The 21,374-nt window shown below is 42.7% G+C and overlaps 1 protein-coding gene across 3 annotated transcripts; it reads right to left on the reverse strand.

Moving 5' to 3' along the window:
* Positions 1-2,429: 2,429 nt before the first annotated feature.
* GAR1 (GAR1 ribonucleoprotein) lies at positions 2,430-16,608 on the reverse strand. 3 transcript variants are annotated; one of them, XM_028158637.2, is made up of 7 exons: positions 16,552-16,608; positions 15,789-16,029; positions 14,018-14,172; positions 13,420-13,479; positions 10,221-10,365; positions 3,117-3,194; positions 2,430-2,740 (listed from the first exon to the last, which is right to left on the reverse strand). In XM_028158637.2, exons 2-7 carry the CDS (start codon positions 16,015-16,017, stop codon positions 2,727-2,729), a joined length of 681 nt encoding a protein of 226 aa, XP_028014438.1. In that variant the 5' UTR covers positions 16,018-16,029; positions 16,552-16,608; the 3' UTR covers positions 2,430-2,726. The 3 variants fall into 3 exon arrangements, with proteins under 3 accessions (XP_028014438.1, XP_028014439.1, XP_008148500.2); XM_028158638.2 differs by lacking the exon at positions 16,552-16,608 and adding an exon at positions 16,388-16,441; XM_008150278.3 differs by lacking the exon at positions 16,552-16,608 and adding an exon at positions 16,185-16,377.
* Between the last annotated feature and the right edge of the window lie 4,766 nt (positions 16,609-21,374).

Genomic DNA, 21,374 nt, shown 5'->3' on the forward strand with positions numbered 1-21,374 from the left:
AAACATATTTATAAAAGGGTTTGAGGTGTCTCCCACTTTCTTAAAAGCAAAGATAGGGAGCTATATTTATATAAAATCATTCTGTAACTTGTTTTCCCCTAAAGCCACATCATAAATTCCAGGCCTGGAAATGTAACTTATTAATAGCTACATATTTCATAGCATGGATAAGTATAGCATGATCTACTTCACACTCCAGCTCAGTTAATTTATCCTATACTTTAACATGTACAAGTAATTATCTGATCATAACCACAGCACATATCAGCCAAGTACCTGAATTCATTCATCTTGTAAAGTACAGGGCAATTCTAATATTCTGAACCACCTTGTTATAACTCAAAAAATAGGTTACATAAGTGAATTACAATCTAACATACATTTATTGTTAGACTAAGATAACCCCAACACCTTTTCCCCCATACTTTTAATGTCATGTAGTATTATTGGATTCTTCTCAACAATGAATTTCTTAAAATCAAACTCTAGAGAAATGCTACATGCACCGAATAGTGTAAGCATGACAGAACCACTAGAGGGCTTTATTTCCCCATTTAATTTAATTACATAATCTTAGAATGGCACAGCAAGGGACCAAAGATAATTGTTTTGCCCTAATTCTCTCAGCTGTGTATAAACTGAAGAAATTGAATGAGGCTGGGTGACCTGTCCCAGATCTTATAGCTATCAGAACTCAAATTTTTAATAAATGTAAATACTGCAGAGTATCAATGCCAGTGAAGTGAATTTCAACAGTATTTCAATACTAAAATACTTTTAAATAACTCCAACGCAATGAACAGAATACCTAAGTGGAATTCTCCCTTTTAAAACGCTTGTTGGGTTTTTAGGTTTTTTTTTCATTCAGTATGCAGAATTTTTAAAAAGTTGAGTATGTTTTGGTTCATAGTCCCTTCCCTTTCTGTGATTGATTATATCTAACTCTAGCATCCACTTAAATTCCCCAGAAATAATTTTTTATAAAAACTAAATAATTCTAAAGATGGCCAGCTATCTGTTATAGATAAATGTATTCAAAGTACTTTTTTATGCTTCCTTCATGAGTGATACAGAAAACCTATTATCGGGATGAGGCTTAAAATACTAAGAAATATAACTATTTCTTATCAAAATGTTCACATAGCTCACAATTTAAATTTCATAAACTTCAGTTGCCTAAAATCAATCTGCTTTTCCTAACTCTTCCCAAATTTTCAGGAAAATGGGCAAATATTGCTTATATCCCATTAAATTGCTTAATTGCTATGGCAACAATGCATTTTAATATGATGCAATTAGAATGTTATTTAGTGAACTCAAAAAAGATTTAACATGTTTGAGTAAGCGTGAAAATATCTTTCATAATGGACTCGGTGATTCCTCAATACCATATTCATTAGTGTTAGGCTCCCTAAATATGTGAAATTGATTCCAAACTAAGTGCCCCAAAGGAAACCCAGAATGAACTACATTAAGGAAAAAATAGGAAAAATATGAAAATAAAAGATTAAAGACGGCCAATGACCAAAAGATTTACCCAAGTAAAAGGTGAAAGAAATCTCCACGTTGTAAAAGCACAACTGCTTACTGGGAAACAGTAATTTTCAACGTATTTGTTCATCATATATATTTATGTCCTACATATTTACTAATGCTGCTACAACTCCATCAAGAGTAATAAAACCCACAATACTGACACAGGCAATACTCTATGCTACTCAAATGAGCATTAGGTTGGAAAAATTTAGGAAAAGATATAGTAATATCATTCCGGAGAAAAAACACAAGGGGAAAAAAATCAATGCAGGGGAAATGGTCCCATATCACAGTACTCTAACTTGCTATCATGGCTACTGCATGATACTACAACAGCAATAGGGATCGACACCAATTTCATTTGTACTGTCTCTAACTAGGCATCTGAACATGTACCAGGAAATCAAATATTTGCTTATGGTGAATAACATCCTAAACCTTTAGATCCCCTTTAAAAATGTAAAATAAGAACAATCAGTAAAACTTTCAACATTCAATCTATATTAAATGTTGAAAAATGAAACATTTCTTCAGAAATTTCTTGAACTTTAGTTCTCTTTGAACAAAGCTGTCCCAACTTTAATAGAGTTGTAATCAATACTAAAATTTTGTAATCAATTAATCATTACAATTAGAGAAACTGCTTTACTAACACACTAAATGAAAATACAATAAAGGGTGATAATGTCCTAGTGTATAAAAGGCAAATATTTAGAAAGGGGTGTTGGTTTACAAATAATGTTAAAGTATTCCTTCACTAGCATTATGTTTTTAAAGATCAGTTATATATGTAAACAGATCATTTTTTTTCTACATGAAAACCACTGGGCTTAAGCTTTAGTTGTTCATTTTAACCTCAAAAATAGCTCTGGTTTAATAAACACAGCTCTAAGTAACTTAAAGAAATAAAACATTTTATTGTAAAAATTCAAATATGTTTCATGTGAAAATTGTCCATTTATTAAGCGATCACAGTTCCGAGCATTATATAAAACAATAAAACACTTGTCCAAGCTCCATAAGTGCCTATTCTGTTGCACTCTGTTTGTGTGACATTGACATCTGAGTGCCACTGTCATGTAGTAACCGGTTCTTCAAGACTTGCTCAAGAAACAAATTTCTGATCCACAGAAGTAGACCATGCAGGTTAACGCAGAAATCAATTGAAGTTCCTCTGTCAACTGTTACACTTAATGTCCTCTCCCTGATTAAGAGAAAATGAAAGTATTAAAGGTATGGAAATTAATAATACTATTACCCAAATCTCAAGTTTAAAATCAGCATTAGTTCTTATAACGTTTAGCAAACCTACTTTACTAAATTTAACTGTCATTCATATTACACCTTTTTATTTTTCTAATTAAAAATACAGCAAAATAAACTGGAAGTAGGTGATAAAACTCAAAGGGAAAAGCAAGGAAGAGTGATATAAAATGAAGCTATAAATTAGGATAAAACAAAGAACACCATGATGTTCTACGGACTTGCTGGCAAACAAAAATAAAACTAACAATTTTTAAATGGCAGATAATACCAATTCTAGAATTTCAGTCATTTAAAGGTGTTTTTTTCATACTTACCTCTAAAACCACCACCCCCTCCTCTTCCTCCTCTGAAGCCTCCACCTCTACCTCCTCCTCTTCCACCTCTAAAACCACCTAAAAATAAAGGAAACATTTATTAAATAACTGTAGCCTATCCTATTCTGGTAGGCCTACAAATATCAATACATAATGCCTACAGTTATAAAAAAAACTTTACGAATTATCTTGCACAATTTTTTAAAAGATAAAAATGGAAAAACTGCAGAAGTTTCCCAGTTGAGTAGAAAGCTAAAACCCTAGACTACAATTTTTTAAACAAGTATTCTGTTTTAATGAATTAGAAAAGCTTATTACTTTAAAGTTTGATTTTGCCCTCTTGTTAAATGTATGAGCATCTTAACTTTTGATACTTTTTCCCCCCACTAAATACTTTTTTGATTGAACAAAGGCTTTTTACCCTAAGAACAAAGGGACGCAGATATGGGTGGCTTTCATCTACCATAAATACATCCTTTAAAGTTAACTAAGCTGCCTATGAACCATCACTGATACATGCTGATTAGCCTTGAAATTTTAAATTTTTTAAGCATTTTTCTATTATCCAACTCATAATGGCTTCCTATTTCAGTCTCTCCTTTTTTTCAATTTATTTTGGGGAGCTTACTTTGTAAGAAATAATGAATTATAAAAAGAGAAATTACAGGAAGTCCTAGCCAAGAAAAATAAATGAAAGGCATTCACATTGTAAAGGAAGAAGTAAAACTGTCACTGTTTGCAGATGACATTATTAGAGAGAACCCTAAAGAATCCACCCAAAAACCCATTAGAACTGATAAGTGAATTCAGTAAAGTAGTAGGATCCAAAATTAAAACTCAGAAATCAGTTGCATTTTTATGCACCAATAATGAAGTATAAAAAAAGAAATCAAGAGAATAATCCCATTTATAATTGCATTAAAAAAAATACCTAGGAATAAATTTAACCACGGAGGTAAAAGACTTGTACTTGGAAAATTATAAGACACTGAAGAAATTGAAGAAGATGCAAATAAATGGAAGCATATAACTGTGCTCATGGATAGGAAGAATTAGAAAGAGAGGAAGGGAGAGGGAGAGAAGGATAGAAACATCAATGAAGAGAAAGAATCATTGATCAGCTGCCCCTGCACGCCCTATAGCAACACTAAGTGTTGCTTAGAGGGGATAGAGTCCACATCCCGGGAATTGAACCAGTGAGACCTGTTGGTTCATGGGTGGATGCTCAACCACTGAACCATACCGGCCGGGCAATCCTAAAATTTATATGGAACCACAGAAGACCCTGAAGAGCCACAGCAATCTTGAGAAAGAACTAAGTTGGAGGTATCACACTACATGATATCAAGCTATACAAGGCTACAGTAGTCAAAAAGAGCATGGTACTGGCATAAAAACACACACAGAGATCAATGGAGAATACAGAATAGAATCCAAAAATAAATCCAAACCTATATGGTCAATTAATCCATGACACAGGAGACAAAAGTACACAATGCAGTACAGTAGAAATAGTCTATTCAATAAATGGCGATGGGAAAACTGGACAGATACATGGCAAAAAATGAAACTAAAACATCTTACACTGTATACAAGAATAAACTCAAAATGGATTAAGGACTTAAATGTACAACCTGAAACCATAAAACTCCTAGAAAACATAGGCAGTAAGCTCTCAGACACTGCTCTTACTAATATTTTTTCTGATATATCTCCTCGGGCAAGATAAACAATAGAAGAAATAAGCAAATGGAACTACATCAAAATGAAAAGTTTTTGCACAGCAAATGAAACCATCAATAAAATGAAAGACAATCTAGAGAATGGGAGACTATATTTGCCAATGATACACCTGATAAGAGGTTAATATCCAAAATTTATAAAGAGCTTATATAACTCAACACCAAAAAAAACAAAACAAAAAAAACATTCTAAAAAATAGGCAGAGGACCTGAACAGACATTTCTCCAAAAATGACATACATATGGCCGATTGACATATAAAAAGATACCCAATGTCACTAATCATTAGAGAAATGCAAATTAAAACCACAATGAGATATCACCTCCCACTTGTCAGAATGGCTATCGTAAATAAACCAACAAACAACATGTGCCGGTGAGGATGTGAAGAAAAGGGTACACTTGTGCATTGTTGGTGGGATTGTAAATTGGTGCAGCCACTACAAAGGTTCCTCAAAAAACTAAAAGTAGAACTACCTTAGGACCCAGCAATTCCACTTCTGGGTATTAAATTGAAGAAATCCAAAACACTAATTAGAAAAGATATATGCACCCCTATGTTCACTGTAGCATTATTTACAATAGCCAAGATATGAAAGCAACCTAAGTGTCACTTGATGGACAAATGATTAAATAAAATGTGGTACATATATACAATGGAATATGACTTGGCCAAAAAAAAATGAAATCTTAGCATTTGTGACAACATGGTTGGAACGAGGGTATTATGCTAAGTGACATGAGTTAGACAGAAAGACAAATACTACAGGATTTCATTTATATGTGGAATCTAAAGAACAAAATAAGAGAATAAACAATAGAAACAGACTCAGATACAGAGAACATTTTGATGGTTGCCAGATGGGAAGGAGTTGGGGGGCTGCGGGAAAAAGGTGAAGAGATTAAGTACAAATAGGTAGTTACAAAACAGTCACAGGGATGTAAAGTACAGCATGGAGAATAGTCAATATTGCGATAACTATGCACTAGACTTATCGGAGGGTCATTTAGAAATTATATAAATGTCTTACTACTATGCCTTAGACCTGAAACTAAGGCATCGTAGTTATACATTTAAGTCCTTAATCCATTTTGAGTTTATTCTTGTATACAGTGTAAGAAGATGTTCTAGTTTCATTTTTTGCCATGTATCTGTCCAGTTTTCCCAACGCCAATTACACCTCTGTAATTGACAAAAAAATTTAAGAAAAAAACAAATACATACTTCCAATTACTGGTATCCTATATAATAAAAGCATAGTATGCAAATTGTCCCCTCAACCGGGAGTTCTTCAGGGAGTTGGAGCAGGGGGTGGGGTCGGCCAGGGGAAGGGAGGGAGGCCCTAGCCAGCGGCGGTGGGAAACATGGAGGGTGTCGGCAACACGGCACTGGCAGCAGTGGAGGCGCTGCCAGCCTCGATGGGCCCCAACGACAGCGGGACCACGGCAGGATGGTGGAGCAGGTAAGTCGGTGGCGCCAGGCCAAGGCAGGTGCAAGCGGGGACCCGATCGCCCCGCAGACGGCGACCAGTGGCGGCGGCAGGGTGCGGGGTGAGAGGTTGCTGGTTCTATTCCCAGTCAGGGCATATACCCAGGTTGCAGGCTGTATCTCCAGTGGGAACACATACGAAAGGCAGCCAATTGATGTTCTCTCCTCACCTCTCTCTCTCTCAAATCAATAAGCATATCCTCAGATGAGGACTAAAAACTATATATATGTAGAAAGGTTTTAAAAAAATAGACTGGCGTTGTGAGTTTTTTAAATATTGTATGAGACTAAACATAGAATAGGAATGAGAGGATCTCCCTTCATCAAATACCCAAAGGGGTACTCCCAAAGTATTTAAGAAATATGTTTGAACTCAAATTATCTCCGAGCTATCTAGACCCAAAAAGTACATTTGCAGAGTGAAATGATAATTAAGTTGAGAGAGGCAAATATGAAAAGAGTTCTGTCTCTTTACTGTCTCTTTCCAACCCCATTTTCAGCATCTCTTCCTCACCACTTTGGTTCTGCCCATCCTCCTGTCATCATCCACCACACCATTCACAGGTCTAACCTCACCCAAGGCTACACCCCATCTCATCCCCAACCCTGCTCATCATCTAGATGTCCATAACAATTAATGTACCAAAACTTTGAAGAAATACATGTCAAAATACTGAACTACAGAGTTAATCTGTATATATAAAAGCCTAAGCGACCATTATGATCGAACTACCGGTCGACCAGTACCTATGACACGCACTGACCACCACGGGGAAGAAGCTCAATGCAGGAGTTGCCCCTGGTGGTCAGTGTGCTTCCACAGGGGGAGCGCTGCTCAGCCAGAAGCCAGGCTCATGGCTGGCGAACGCAGCAGCAGTAGTGGAAGCCTCTCCCACCTCCGTGGCCTAGAGGGAGCAGGCCTAAGCCGTCAGTCGGACATCCCCTGAGGGCTCCCATACTGTGAGAGGGTGCAGGCTGGCCTGAGGGACCCCCCTGAGTGCACCAATTTTGTGCACAGGGCCTCTAGTTTATTGATAACTAGAGGCTCAGTGCACAAATTCGTGTACTGTGGGGTCCAGCTGGCCCACTCCAATGGGGGCCCATCAAGATGGGCTGGTGGGGGGAGGGGCCACGGGCAATTGGCCGGCAGGTCCCGCCCCCAATCAGGGGCCAGGCCGGCCAAGGGGAGGGGCCTCAGGTGGTTGGTGGTCAGCCACACAGTGATCAGGGTGTTGGGGGCCGATTGGGAGCCAGGCTGGCCAGGGGGTGGGGGCAATCGGGGCCTGGATCAGGCTGGTTGGCTGCCATAGTGTGTGTCATAGCCACCGGTCATTCTGGTCGTTCCGCTGTTCCGGTCGCTGGGCTTTTATATATATAGAGGTCCAGTGCACGAAAATTCGTGCACTTGGGGGGCAGGGGTCCCTCAGCCTGGCCTGCACCCTCTCGCAGTCCGGGACCCCTCAGGGGATGTCCGACTGACAGCTTAGGCCCACTCACCGTGGGATCGGGCCTAAGCTGGCAGTCAGACAACCCTCTGGCAGCCCAGGAGCCCTCAGAGGATGTCCGACTAACGGCTTAGGCCTGCTTAGCACTGCTGCAGAGGCGGGAGACTCCCTCCACCATTGCTGCACTGGCCAGCCATGAGCTGGCTTCTGACTGAGTGGCGCTCCCCCTGTGGAAGCGCACTGACCACCAGGGGGCAGCTCCTGCATTGAGTGTCTGCCCCCTGGTGGTCAGTGTGTGTCATAGCAACCGGTCGTTCTGCCATTAGGATCAATTTGCATATTACCCTTTTATTATATACTAGAGGCCCAGTGCACGAAATTCGTACATGGGGGTGGGAGGTTGGTCCCTCAGCCCAGCCTGTACCCTCTCGCAATCCGGGACCCCTTGAGTAGGATCCCTAGGCCTGGCTGGCGATCAGGGCCTATCGAGGCTTTCCTTCTCCCAGCTGCCACCAGCTGCCCCCACCCCGCCACTGCCACTGCTTGCCATCTGTGTGGCACTGCCCCTCCCCCCCACCGGTCGCCTCCCTCTGTGGGCGACAGGCGTGGGGTGCAATCGCTTGGCTGCCCTGGGCCTCCCTCTGCAAGGCGATTGCTGGCCGGCCCCACACACCCGCCGCAGTGCCATGAGTCAGGTGGCCTGGGCTTCCCTCTTTAGGGTGATTGATCGTGGAGCTCTGTGATCGATCACCCAGCAGGGGCTCCATGATGGATCGCCATGCAGAGGGTGGCCTGGGCCTCCCTCTGTGGGGCAATGGCAGGGTCCCCCAATCAATTGCATCGCACCCAACTTGGCTGGCCTGGCGCCAGTGCATGTCATAGCATGGTCATCCAAAAGGTTGTCCAGACGGTCGTTCCACTGTTCAGTCAATTTGCATATTATGCTTTTATTATTATAGATAGACTAGTGGACCGGTGCACCAAATTCATGCACATGGGGCAGTTGTCCCTCAGCCTGGCCTGCACCCTCTCCAATCTGGGACCCCTCAGGGGATGTCTGGCTGCCGATTTAGGCCTGATCCCTCTCGTAATCTAGGACCGCTGGCTCCTAACTGTTCACCTGCCTGCCTGCCTGATCGCCCCTAACCACTCTACCTGCCTGCTCACCCCTAACGGCCCCCCCTGTCGGCCTGCTCGCCCCCAACTGGCCTCCCTGCCAGCCTGCTCGACCCCAGCTGCCCACCCCCGCCGGCCTGATCACCCCCAACTGCCCTCCCCTCCTGGCCTGATTACCCCTAACCGCCTCTGCCTTGGCCCCGCCATCATGGCTTTGTCTGGAAGGACATTAGGCAAGTCTTCCGGAAGGTCTCCCAGTCTAATTAACATATTACCCTTTTATTAGTATAGATAGAGGACTGGTGCATGGGTGGGGGCCGGCTGGTCTGCCCTGAAGGGGGTCCCGAATCAGGGTGGGGGTCCCCTTGTGGGGTGGGGCTGGCCTGGGCTAGGGGCCTGCAGTGGTTTGCAGGCAGGCCACACCCCAATCAGGGTGGGGGTCCCCACTGGGGGGAGTGGCCAGCCTGGGTGAGGGGCTGAGGGCCATTTTCAGGCTGGTCACACACCCTTTGGGGTTGGGGTCCCCGCTGGGGGATGTGGCCGGCCTGGGTGAGGGGCTGAGGGCCGTTTGCAGGCTGGCCACACCCCCATCGGGGTGGGGGTCCCCGCTGTGGGGCGTGGCTGGCCTGGGCAAGGGGCTGAGGGCCGTTTGGGGGTGGTTTGCAGGTCTGCCAAGCCCCCAGCTTTGTCCGGAAGGTCTCCCGGTCTAAATAGCATATTACTCTTTTATTAGTATAGATATTAGTATAGATGGTCTTTGACATGACATTGAAATATATAGATTTTATTTCTGGGCTGCCAATTGGGATGTCTGACTGCCAGCGTGGGCCAGATATCCCGGGGAGCAGGCTTAACCCTACCAGACCTGAGGCCCTGAATCTAACTGTCCCCTATACCTGGGCTCCTGAGCATTAAAGAGAAAAAATCAACATCATATAGAAAAATGTTAGTTACATGCAAACAAGTGGTTAGAATAAGATGGAACTTGGAGACATTGTAGAAAATAGGTCTAGGCAAAGTACCGAAAATTAGGTACAGTGGTATAGCAGCAGATTCGGAAATTACTGAAAAATCGGTACAGCGGTCTGGTAGGGTTAAGCTGTCAGTCGGACATCCCCTGAGGGGTCCCAGATTGTGAGAGGGCATAAGCCAGGCCGAGGGATGCCCCGAGTGCACGAATTTTCGTGCACTGGGCTTCTAGTAAATAAACAAACATTTGGGAGGTTTGCCTATGTATAAAATTTAATTGTACTATATGAATTGGCTGAAATTTTGAAATCTCATTAGAAATTTTCTCCTACAAGTAACTTACCGCCTCTACCACCTCTGCCACCTCCACCTCCGCCTCTTCCTCCTCCTCGACCACCCCTGCCACCACCTCTTGGAGGTCCCTTTTCACCTGGAGGTCTAGGTAAAAACCTCTGCAGTGGCAGCAGCTTATATGGGTCTATATAAAACTGGAAGTAAAATAGAAACAATTAGTGTGATGACTTGGGTAATATAGTACAGTCATTAAGATTATATAACTATACCTAGACTCGAGACTGCCTAGGTTCAAATCCCAACTCTACTACATACTACTGTGTAGCCCTGGGCAAAAAGTTAGTTTTTTTGTGCCTTAGTTTTCTGATCTGTAAAATCATGATAATAAAGTAACTACCTCACATAGTCCTTGTGCAGATCAAAAAAGTAATGTACATAAAGCATGTAAACTTTGGCACCTAACAAGACCAATTCAATCTCCTTAGAAACAGACAATGCCTTCCAAAAATTAACTACATTTTAACTTAACAGAATTGCCTGCCATAAGAAAAAGGAAACTATTAAATACTTAGCATTAAAATAAAAAATAAAACATTGACATATAGCTATTTCAATATTTTAATAAATGATCAATAACTTTTTATTGAACATATAAAGTAATAGATGATTTATAGAAACTAAACCCATCCTATATTTAGGACTAAGAATATTTTTCTTCACAATAATAAAACATAATGAGGTATAGTTCACAATTTTGCACAAAACACACACGAGGGCTTCAAAACTATAATCTATATAGTAGGTGTACTGGTTAATAATGGCGAATTTTGAAATCAAAGAAAACACGATAATTTCAAGAGAAACATCAAAAGTGCTTTATTCAAAGTAATGTCCATTGCTAGCTACACATTTTCCCCCATCTTTCAGGTAATTTGTGGATACCGTCCCAATAGAACTTTTCTTGTTTTGAAGCAAACCATTCAGAGACCCAATTTTCCACTTCTTCATACGTTTTGAAGTGCTGCCGGAACAAGTGGTAATCTGAAGGAGCAAGGTCTGGTGAATACAGCAGGTGGGTTAATACTTCTCAGGCAAGATCTTTTAACGTGTCTTTAACTGGTTTTGAAGTGTGTGATGGTGCGTCATCATGAAGCAAAATTACTTTGCCGTGTCTTCTGGCCCATTGTGGTCGTTTTATGATCAAAGCGTGGTTCAAATTAATTATCTGTTGTCAGTAGCGATCAGTATTAATGGTTTCACCTGGTTTTAGAAGCTCATAATACACACCTTCCTGATCCCAACAAATGCAGAGCATTGTCTTCTTTCCGAAGTGATTTGGCCTTGCAGTTGATGTTGATGGTTGACCTGGTCAACCCATTATTTTGTGGGTTTGGGATTCTCAAAATAAATCCACTTTTCATCGCCAGTCACAATTCAATGCAAAAAAGATTTTCTTCATGCCATTGAAGCAACATTTTACTGATGACTTTTTGGTTTTCCATTTGTCTTTCGTTCAGTTGATGTGGCACCCATTTTCCTTCCTTTAAAATCCTTCCCATTGCTTGTAAACAATCGGATATTGTTTGCTGACCAACGTTTAATCTTTCTGCAAGTTGTTTTTTAGTTTGACACACATCTTCATCCAATAATGCTTATAATTGTCGGTCTTCAAACTTTTTCGGTTGACCTGGACATTCTTTGTCTTTCACATCGAAATCATTATTTTCAAATCGTTTAAACCAGCGTTCACAAGTATCTTGAGATGGAGCATGTTCACCGTAAGTTTCCCGAATATACGATAACTTTCAGTAGCACTTTTCTTCAAAATAAAGTAACGAATTAAAACTTCCTGCAAATGCTCTTTTTTTGGCACGAAATTCGACATTTTTAAGATGATGTTAACACCTTCAGAAAATTTGACATAGGAAGTTTTGAAGCTTGTTGTCAATACAACAAAATAGCATACATATTAAATCGCATATGTATCAACATACGTGTAACTCCATCTATTGAAAAAAATCCGCATACTTAACCGGTACACCTAGTATGTCCAAAACTGTCCTTCCTCCTCCCCCAATTCCCTTCTTCTCCAGTGTTGCCCATTTCAGTGAATGGTGACACTACCCACGAAGATGCTGAAATCAAGACATCTGAAAGACGGTGGCATTTTTTACTTTAATTTCAACAGCTCATCAATTATCAAGACCTGTCGATTCTACTTCCTTTATCTCATAAATTCATCTATTTTTCTCCATTGCCATTGTCCCAGTCCAAAATATCTCTTCCAACCTGGCCCCTTCACATAGAGTACTGAACCCTTACCAGGGAGTTTATTTTTCCAGTACTTTTAGGTATAAATTTAACCATATTTTCCCTAATATTTAAAAACAAAACTAAAACTAAAGTCTGAACTCTTTCTTGTGACCTGACGGCCTTAAGTAATCTAGCTCCTGCCTACCTCTAGTCATAATTCATAACTTTCTCATTCCTAAATGTTCTCTGTCCAAGCTACACCTCTGCCTTTTCTGGATCCTTCAAGTGGCTTACTTTCTCAGGATTGCACACACTGTTTTCTCTCCTTACAAAGCACGTCCTCCTCCTCTCTGACTAGTGCACTTGTTCCCAAGCACTAGCCTAACTACATCAAAGTCATCCAGGAGCCTTCCTTTCTGCACCAAGTCCTGGTCCCCACCTAAAACATACTGGGTCAAATTTCTTGGGAGTGCCACCCAGACATACATCTTCTTCAAAGCACCCCCAGATAATTCTGATGTGAAGCCAGGTTTGGGAATAACTGTTAGTCAACTTTCAAGTCTCAGCTTCAAGCTCACTTCCTCAGAAAGCCAATATACTAAATTTGGTCCCACTATTAACATTTTCATAGCTACCTCTTGCACATATTTAATGTCTGACTTTTTCCAAATAATTCAAATTTTATACTTTAATGATTTGTTTAGAATGCTTGGTCACGCAAGGTTTTTCAATAAGACAGTTTTACATAAACTAAAAAACATACTCTAGCAGTTACAAAATTTGCTCATGAGCAAGGAATACTTTCTGAAAGCCTGTATTAAATGAATTAGTCTTAAAGATAAGTAAGTTCACTGTTTGAGGTACAGAACATCTCAATTTAAGAGCTTCACTGGTGATATATTGAGGGAGTCTCAAGTGCCCTAAGCAGGACTGCCCTGAGGTAGGTCATTCAACTTATAAAACCAAGGACCCTAGGTATCATGGGCTTGACTCACCTTCTGTAGCTTTTTAAAGGAAGATGCCTTCATGTTTTCTGACAATTTAACTGAAAAATACTATTAATTTTATTAAGGAAAAAGCAATTAAGATTTAAAAAAAGTAACCTTCTGATTTCAAGTATAATTTTAAAAACAAGGGTTAGAATACATAGAAATGTTTAGGAAAAGTAAGATAGGTGTTTCCAAGAGGAAATTAATATTTTCCTTTAAAACTTTCAATTCCACCATACCATTCCAGTGGCACGATCATAGCCAAAGCAAAGTACCTCGATCCTGCAGTACTTATCCAAATGGCAATCATTTCTAAAACCTTCCCAAAAGGACCTATCTTTACAATACAGGGGTGGGCAAAGTACATTTACAGTTGTGAGTATGCAAACCAGAGTTTATCCTTGTATTATTATTTATTAGTTATTGTATTTTCCATACAAGCTGTAAACTGTACTTTTGTCCATCCTTGTATATTTGGAAATACATTCTCACTCTCCGTAATGGTCTGAAGCAACAAGTTTAATTTAATTACTACTTAGCTCCGTAAAAAAGCAAACAGTAACCTTCCAATGAGATCACTACATCTTCCAATTAAAAAGGATACAAAATCTCTAAGTTGTCCAAATATTTCATCCACTTTTCCAATTTGTTCTTTGTTTTCTAAATAAACTGGAGCATTAAAATAAGGCACCTTATTTTCATCTGTGGTACATTTACAAACTATGTCATCTTCACAGGGATGCAGGAACTCTCCTAATACTGAAATAGGACAAGAAAACATTAAAATATAAAACAATTTCAAATTATACTGACCAACCCCTCCTGGAAGGTTGTATATGCCACTGTGTGGCATATTACTGTCTATTCTTCCTTCTCCCCAACCCCTAACTGCAAAACCAGTCTTGGTTGCTCTCCTGTCTTTTCTTCCTCCCTTTTATACCCGCCCACTTGTTTACCTGGGATTTCACCGTATCTGTTCTTCTGGGATACAAAAGCCTCCCTGAGTTGGTATATCAATCCACAACATACAACCTATGTGACCTGGGGTGAGGGTCTCACCTTCTCTCTGCCTCAGTGTCCTCATCTTTAACATATGGCTAATAACAGTTCCAACACCTAACATACAGCATTGTGAGTAGTAAATGCAATATTAAATGTCAACTGCTTAGAAAAGTGCCTGGCACATTGAGACTCCTCAACCTAGAACAGTGACTTTATTACAATAATAACTATCATTATTTGATTAAACACTGTGTGGCATATTGCTGTCTATTCTTCCTTCTCCCCAACCCCTAACTGCAAAACCAGTCTTGGTTGCTCTCCTGTCTTTTCTTCCTCCCTTTTATACCCTCCCACTACCACCTCTTCACCAATTACTTCCATCTTTTCCAGAAAAGTGTGGAACTTCGAAATAACGACCTTTATTTCTAATTGACTATTGTCACCCCAAACTAAAATACTCATCGCACTGCTGCAAAACCAACTCTCCATCTCTATCACCCAGGCTCAAAACCAGGAAGCTTTTAACAATTGCCAGTATTAGCCAAGTTCTACTGAGTTTGTTTCCATTAGAATCTCTCTCCCACCTAACCCTTCCTTTTCTTCTCACTCCCACCATGCTCTCAGTGCTTCCTTCGTGAACGGACTGTTGAAATGGCTTCTGGGCTGGGACCTTGGACTCCTATATATTACCTTCTTCAAACCATCTTGCATACTGATCCAGCCTATTCTTTATATTAGACTGTATGCATCCTTCCTCCTCTCTGACGGGATTCTGCCGTCCAATCTCTCCCTTTCTATGCCTTCCATCCTACCTCATCGATAATTACTCCAAAACTGCTCTAATTAGGTCTCTTCCTTGACTTCCTCTCTGTCTTTTCCCTTCCAAGCAAAATTCTGACTTCTCTTACTGAAGAGTAAGATACATGCTGGGCTTTTGGAGTCAGAAAACTTGCCTTGTACCTCAAATATTTCATTTACTGATTATCACTTATTCCTAACTATGACCCTAGCAAAGAAACTGAACTGAGTCAGTCTCCTTCTCTGTAAAACGGGGACAATAGGGGTAAGCATAAAATATTACCTATTTAATATCTTCCTTTCAGCCCGAGCTCCAGCTCCACCCCCATGGTGCATTCTCAGTGTCCTTCAGCTGTCTTAATCTCCCCCTTACATGCCAGAGCATGACTTTCAGTCAGTTGACAGCATCTCCGGAGATGTGCCTCACCAACCAGGCAGTAACCTCTGCATGCGAGTGGCTGGATCTGTTTCACAGCACCTGACTCCCAAACTTCCTAAAAACACAAACCCACAACCTCGACCTCACCCCTACCCTACCCCCACCCCCAGCAGGCTAAGCTTTGAAACCGACATACAAACTACTTGTTCGGGAGGTCCTTGGTCCTGGCCTTTGTTAAAGCCGCCGCGGCCACCCCCTCGTCCAAATCCTCCTCTGCCGCCGCCGCCTCGGAAACCGCCGCCGCCGCCTCGGAAACTGCCGCCACCTCCACCTCGGAAGTGGTTGTTGCTGCCGCCGCCGCGATTGAAGCCGCCACCTCCACCACCTCGGTTAAAGCCTCCCCGGCCTCCGCCTCGGAAAGACATGGCCGCTCCCACCTGGTGAGAAAAGCAGTGCGTGCCGCCCTTTGGTCACTGTGGCCTCTGGGTACAGCCCCTCACCTTCCCGAACCCCGGTCAGGACACCGTCAAGGGGACAGTATTAGCGACAGCAACTCCGCCACCCAACCCACTGCCAAGCCGCCAGGACGAACCCGAAGGGTGAGCAGTGTGGCTTCCCCACAGTCCTGTGAGCGCCGACCGACCCTCAGCAGCCATGTCGCCTCGGTGAGCACCTCCTCCCCCTGCGGGCAGCATGGTCCTCACGCCGCCGTCCCTTGCCTGCCCGCCTCCCGCCCTCCCCAGCGGGGCTCCGCGCCCAGCCTTCACCGCTGCTCCGGTTCCCCGCGCCTCTCACCGGCTCCACGTGCACCGCGAGCCCGGCTGCGCGCGCACACCCACCCGCCGGGTACTTCCGACGCACGTTGGGCCTCCCAGGCCACCGTCCCGGCACCAAGTGAAGGGGGGAAACGACCAGAAGCTCAAATACCTAGTTTATTTAAAAAAAAAAAAAATACTCACCGGCAGAACCAACGACGCTGTCAACTTTCCAAAACAGCCTTCAGCGCGGGAAGAGCAACAGTAATACTCAACTTCAACCACTTGTTTACGACAATTTACGACAGTCAGGCCAACGTGCCTTCCGCCAAGCCAAGGAAGTGGCGTCAAATAGCCGCGTCCGTGGCATCCTGACGTTCCAGGAAGTGTCACCGCGGTGTTGCCCCGGGACGTCCCGGGAGGGAGGAGGTGGAGACCGGCCCTCTTCCAGCCGCTCGTGGGTCTTCCGGGGATGCCGGCTGGCCTCGCGTGGTCCTGCTTTTCAGGCTGCGCGGTGGTCGGTGCCGGCTCCAACCGCAGCTCCGATCCGCGCTCTGCCCAGGCGGGGATCTGCTCGCGTCGGAACCCGGGAGGAGGGCTTGTCTACGTTCTTTGGAGTTGTTTCTTCCTTCCGTATCTTTTATTTTCCCCCCATCACTGTTTATCCACCCTGTACCCTCTTCTGCCTCCACAGCCACCACACTGTTGTCCTTGTCTATACTTTTGTTCTCTGGTTTCACTAGAAGAAAAAGATGCGCGTTGTACTTTTACTAGTCAAGAACTGTGTTACTTGATAGGAACCGAGCCCCGAGCCATGTTTTTATCTTTTGTATCAGGTAGTTTATTCATGTGTCAAGTACGTTTGAGCACCGCCAGGCTGGGCACCGGCTGTCCTACATTCCTCTCTCCCCTTCTTAATATCTGACTTAAGCTTCCGCTAAAATCTCTCCCCCAAAGAAAGCTAGTGACTTCCTATTTATTAAATTTGATTGGTCTCTTTTGCACCGGAATTTTCTGAAACCTTACCTTGACAGTTGAACCCTGACTGGGCGTCGTCTGGTACACCAAAAGGTTGCTGGTTCCATTCCCCATCGGGGGCACAAGCCCAGGTTGTGGGCTGATCCCTGGTGGGAGGCGTGCAGGAGGCAGCCAATGGATGTTCCTCAGCGCTGTTTCTCTCCCTCTCCCTTCCTCTCTCTCTAAAATAAGTAAATAATATGTTTTTAAAAGAAGTAAATTTGACACAGTCAGCCTCCTCAGAAAGAGGGTTGGGGTTGGTATATATTACATAGGGTGCTTTTTTTTTTTTTTTTGAAAGAACGTTGTAAACTTCACTATGGAAATATTAGGAATCACAATGTGCCTTCTACCCTAAAGTATAAGCTGCTTGAGAAAGTCCTTAACAGTCCTACAGATAAAAGGAATTTGATAAATTTACTTTAAATTCCATACCTCATTCAGAGGTAGAATTATTCACAACTCACCTGCTCTATTTTGCTTTGTGTCATTTAATATTTACTTACACTGTGTTTCTCCATTTGGTGTTGCACTTGTCTCCAGCTCTGTGATGAAACCACTGAACTTTTATGGTACCTTCCAGATTACCTGGCTCCCTTTTATTTTACACGTAAGGAACTGACATTCAGAGAAGTGAGCTAACTTCACCAGCTCATTAGAGGGGCAACCTAGAACTTTGGATTCTCACCGTCCTCAGTCCCTTTTCTGGCCCCCTCCTCTTACACTTCCCAAATTGTTCATCATCCCAGTTCTCCGTTTGTCCTCATGGTAGCATCATTCTCCTGGTTTCTGAATCTTTTGACTCAGACCTTTGAGCACTCTCCTTCTCTATCATTATCAACATCCCTACCCCAGCCTTGGTTGCTATCTCTTTCATCCAAAGCTATCAACTTCTATTCCTTCTAAGGTAGATTTTTGCATTGTTATCATAGGACTCCCGTTGTCACTACTGAAGTGAGATTTTTGGATTGGAACATGCGGTGTTCCCCTGGGCAGACTGGCCCCCGTGTTCTTTGTCTGTGGAATCGAAGGATGAATCCACGGATGGAAGGTGGGATAGCAAAGGTGGAAATTTATTGAAGAACAAGTACAGACTCCCACGTAGGGAAGGGGAAAGAGTCTCACAGCACAGGCTCTGTGGGGAGGGGGAAGAGTCCCACTGAGTTCCTTTTCCCCATGGCTTATAAAGGCTGCAGATCTTTGTGCCTTGATATCCCCTCTGGTCACTATTCCCTTGGACTGGTTACTATGGTAACTCCTGAGCTCAAAGGTCAACCTCACATGGGACCTGTGAGGTTTTCCTCCCTCCTTCCTTATTATTTTCCCTTTGTTCTTCCTTCTCCTTTTGGATGAGGGGCTTCCTTCCCTTATTTTGTAAATACAGACCTTCTGCTGTTCCCAGCTCCCTCATTCTATGGAAATGTACCTGTTGCAGCTTTTCAGCTTCCTTAGTCTATGGAGATATACCTTCTGCTGCTCTGCAGCCCTGTGCTTCTTTCCATGGTCCCCTTAATTTCTAAAATTTCCTAAACCTGTCTTTTTCACCCCTAAAAATTTCTGTTTCACTACCACACTTTCTTGTGTTATTCCTATCCTAAATCACCCAATATAATCTACAAGAATTCAAAAGTACTGAAATAATAGGAGGGAACTACAACCACCTCTCACATTCTGAGCATCTTTGTTGCCTCAAAATAAACACTCCCAGGCTTTACTTTCCCCCCTCCCCGCGCCCCCTCTGTACTTCACATGATGACATCCGGACCTTACTAAAACAGTTTCCTTATCCCATAGCCACCCGCAGGGCCCAGAAAGCTCCCCATTTCCTTTAGCAACATCTCTAAAGTAAAATCTATGGATGAGGCCTTCTACATAATTACTGCACACCCTCCCTCTGCCCCATTAGGCCAACATCATTGCCTTGTTTCTCTTTCTCTGCCATTGTTGAACACTTCCTGCTTGGAAAAGCTCCATTTCCCACTCCCTAGACTAGCTTTTTCTATCATTTTACCCTGGAGGAGCTCTTGAAATAATCTTCAGGCCTCAAACCCCTGTATGTATGTGTGTGTGTGTGTGTGTGTGTGTGTGTGTGTGTGTGTGTGTATATATATATATATATATATATATATATATATATATATAGCAATTGTAGACATAATGACCCAATAATAATTGTCAATGCTTTTTTCTAACATGCTTTTTTCTAATAGATAAAATACAAATAACATAAACTTTACTATATTAATCATTTTTAAGTGTATAGTTCAGTGGTTCACATTGTTGTGCAACTCAGTGCTCTTTTGAGTAGAGAATGTTTCTCTGTGAATCTATTTTTGCCCTACTTATTACCATACTCTGTAGATTTCTCCTCCTCACAAAGGATATCAAGTCTCATGCAAATTAAATGGAAGAGGAAACTAGTTTTTTTCTTTAACTTAGTAAAGGTTGAAAATTGATTTTATTAAATGTTAATATCTTTTTATAGGCCTGTGGACAAAAAGGAGTCGGCCACATGCTGACCTGACAAGCTCAGGGAAGGCCTACATGGCAGCCTTGCAAACTCAGAGACCTAAAGTAACCACAAAGGATGGTCTGAAATGAAAACTTTTTTTAAAACTAAAAGCAGTTTATGGTGGGTAGGCCAGTATCTTCCCTGACAAAGGTCAATCTTAACCTTAACTGAGCCTGTTTCTTGTCTTTTTGCATCTACAATAAAATATCTTTGGAATGTCAAAATGATTTTCCTTTTTCCGGACCCCTCAAAGCATAAGCACCGATCTGCAGACCACAAATCCCCTCACTGTTATTGAGTTAAGTGTTGCTGTTAACTATCCCGCACCCACCTAAGTAAAAGAAGTGTGTTGTCTATCATTTTACTTTTTATCCAATCCCAGATGTTTCCCCGCTTTGCTTTCTCCCACCTCCCTAATCTATCACCAGTGGATTTCATATAACCCACTTGCGTCTCCTTTTTTTATTGTAATGTATAAAATAAGGTGCAAAACTGCCATTTTCTGGAGCACTATCTCAATCCATTGAGATTTTGCTTCCCAGCAATTATCAACAGTTCTGGCTCCAACAAACTCACAAAAATTCTTCACAAGTTTGAATGTTTCTTATGTTGACAGGCATATATATACTGTATATTTCCTATATAATAAAAGCCTAGCCGAAACCGGTTTGGCTCGGTGGATAGAGTGTCGGTCTGCGGACTGAAGGGTCCCAGGTTCGATTCCGGTCAAGGGCATGTACCTTGGTTGCGGGCACATCCCCGGTGGGGGGGTGTGCAGGAGGCAGCTGGTCGATGTTTCTCTCTCATCGATGTTTCTAGCTCTCTATCCCTTCTCCCTTCCTCTCTGTTAAAAATCAATAAAATATATATTTTTAAAAAGCCTAATATGCTAAGTGTCCAGTAGGCTGGTCGGCTGCTCAATCAATCAAAGCGTAATATGCTAATGATATGCTAAGGCCCCTCAAGAGCTCACTATGGCGTGCACTGACCACCAGGGGACAGACAGTCAACCAGTCACTGATGTGACCACCAGGGGACAGATGCTCTGACTGGTAGGTGGAGCCCCTCGGTCTGGCCTGCACCCTCTCGCAATCCGGGACCCCTCGGGGGATGTCGGAGAACAGGTTTCAGCCCAATTGCAGAATAACCAGTTGCTATGATGCACACTGACCACCAGGGGGCAGACGCTCAACACAGGAGCTGCCCCCTTGGTGGTCATTGTGCTCCCACAGGGGGAGCGCTGCTCAGCCAGAAGACAGAGAGAAATATTGATGTGAGAGAAACACATTGATTGGTTGCCTCCTGGCAAGCGCAGCAGAGGTGGTGGGAGCCTCTTCCAGCTCCCTGGCAGTGGTAAGGATGTCCGACTGACAGTTTAGGCAGTCGGACATCCCCCGAGGGTTCCCGGACTGCGAGAGGGTGCAGGCCGGGCTAAGGGACACCACACACACACCCCCGTGCACAAATTTCATGCACCAGGCCTCATGTGTGTGTGTGT

This window comes from Eptesicus fuscus, chromosome 2 (assembly GCF_027574615.1).
Source record: "Eptesicus fuscus isolate TK198812 chromosome 2, DD_ASM_mEF_20220401, whole genome shotgun sequence".
Lineage (NCBI taxonomy): Eukaryota > Metazoa > Chordata > Mammalia > Chiroptera > Vespertilionidae > Eptesicus > Eptesicus fuscus.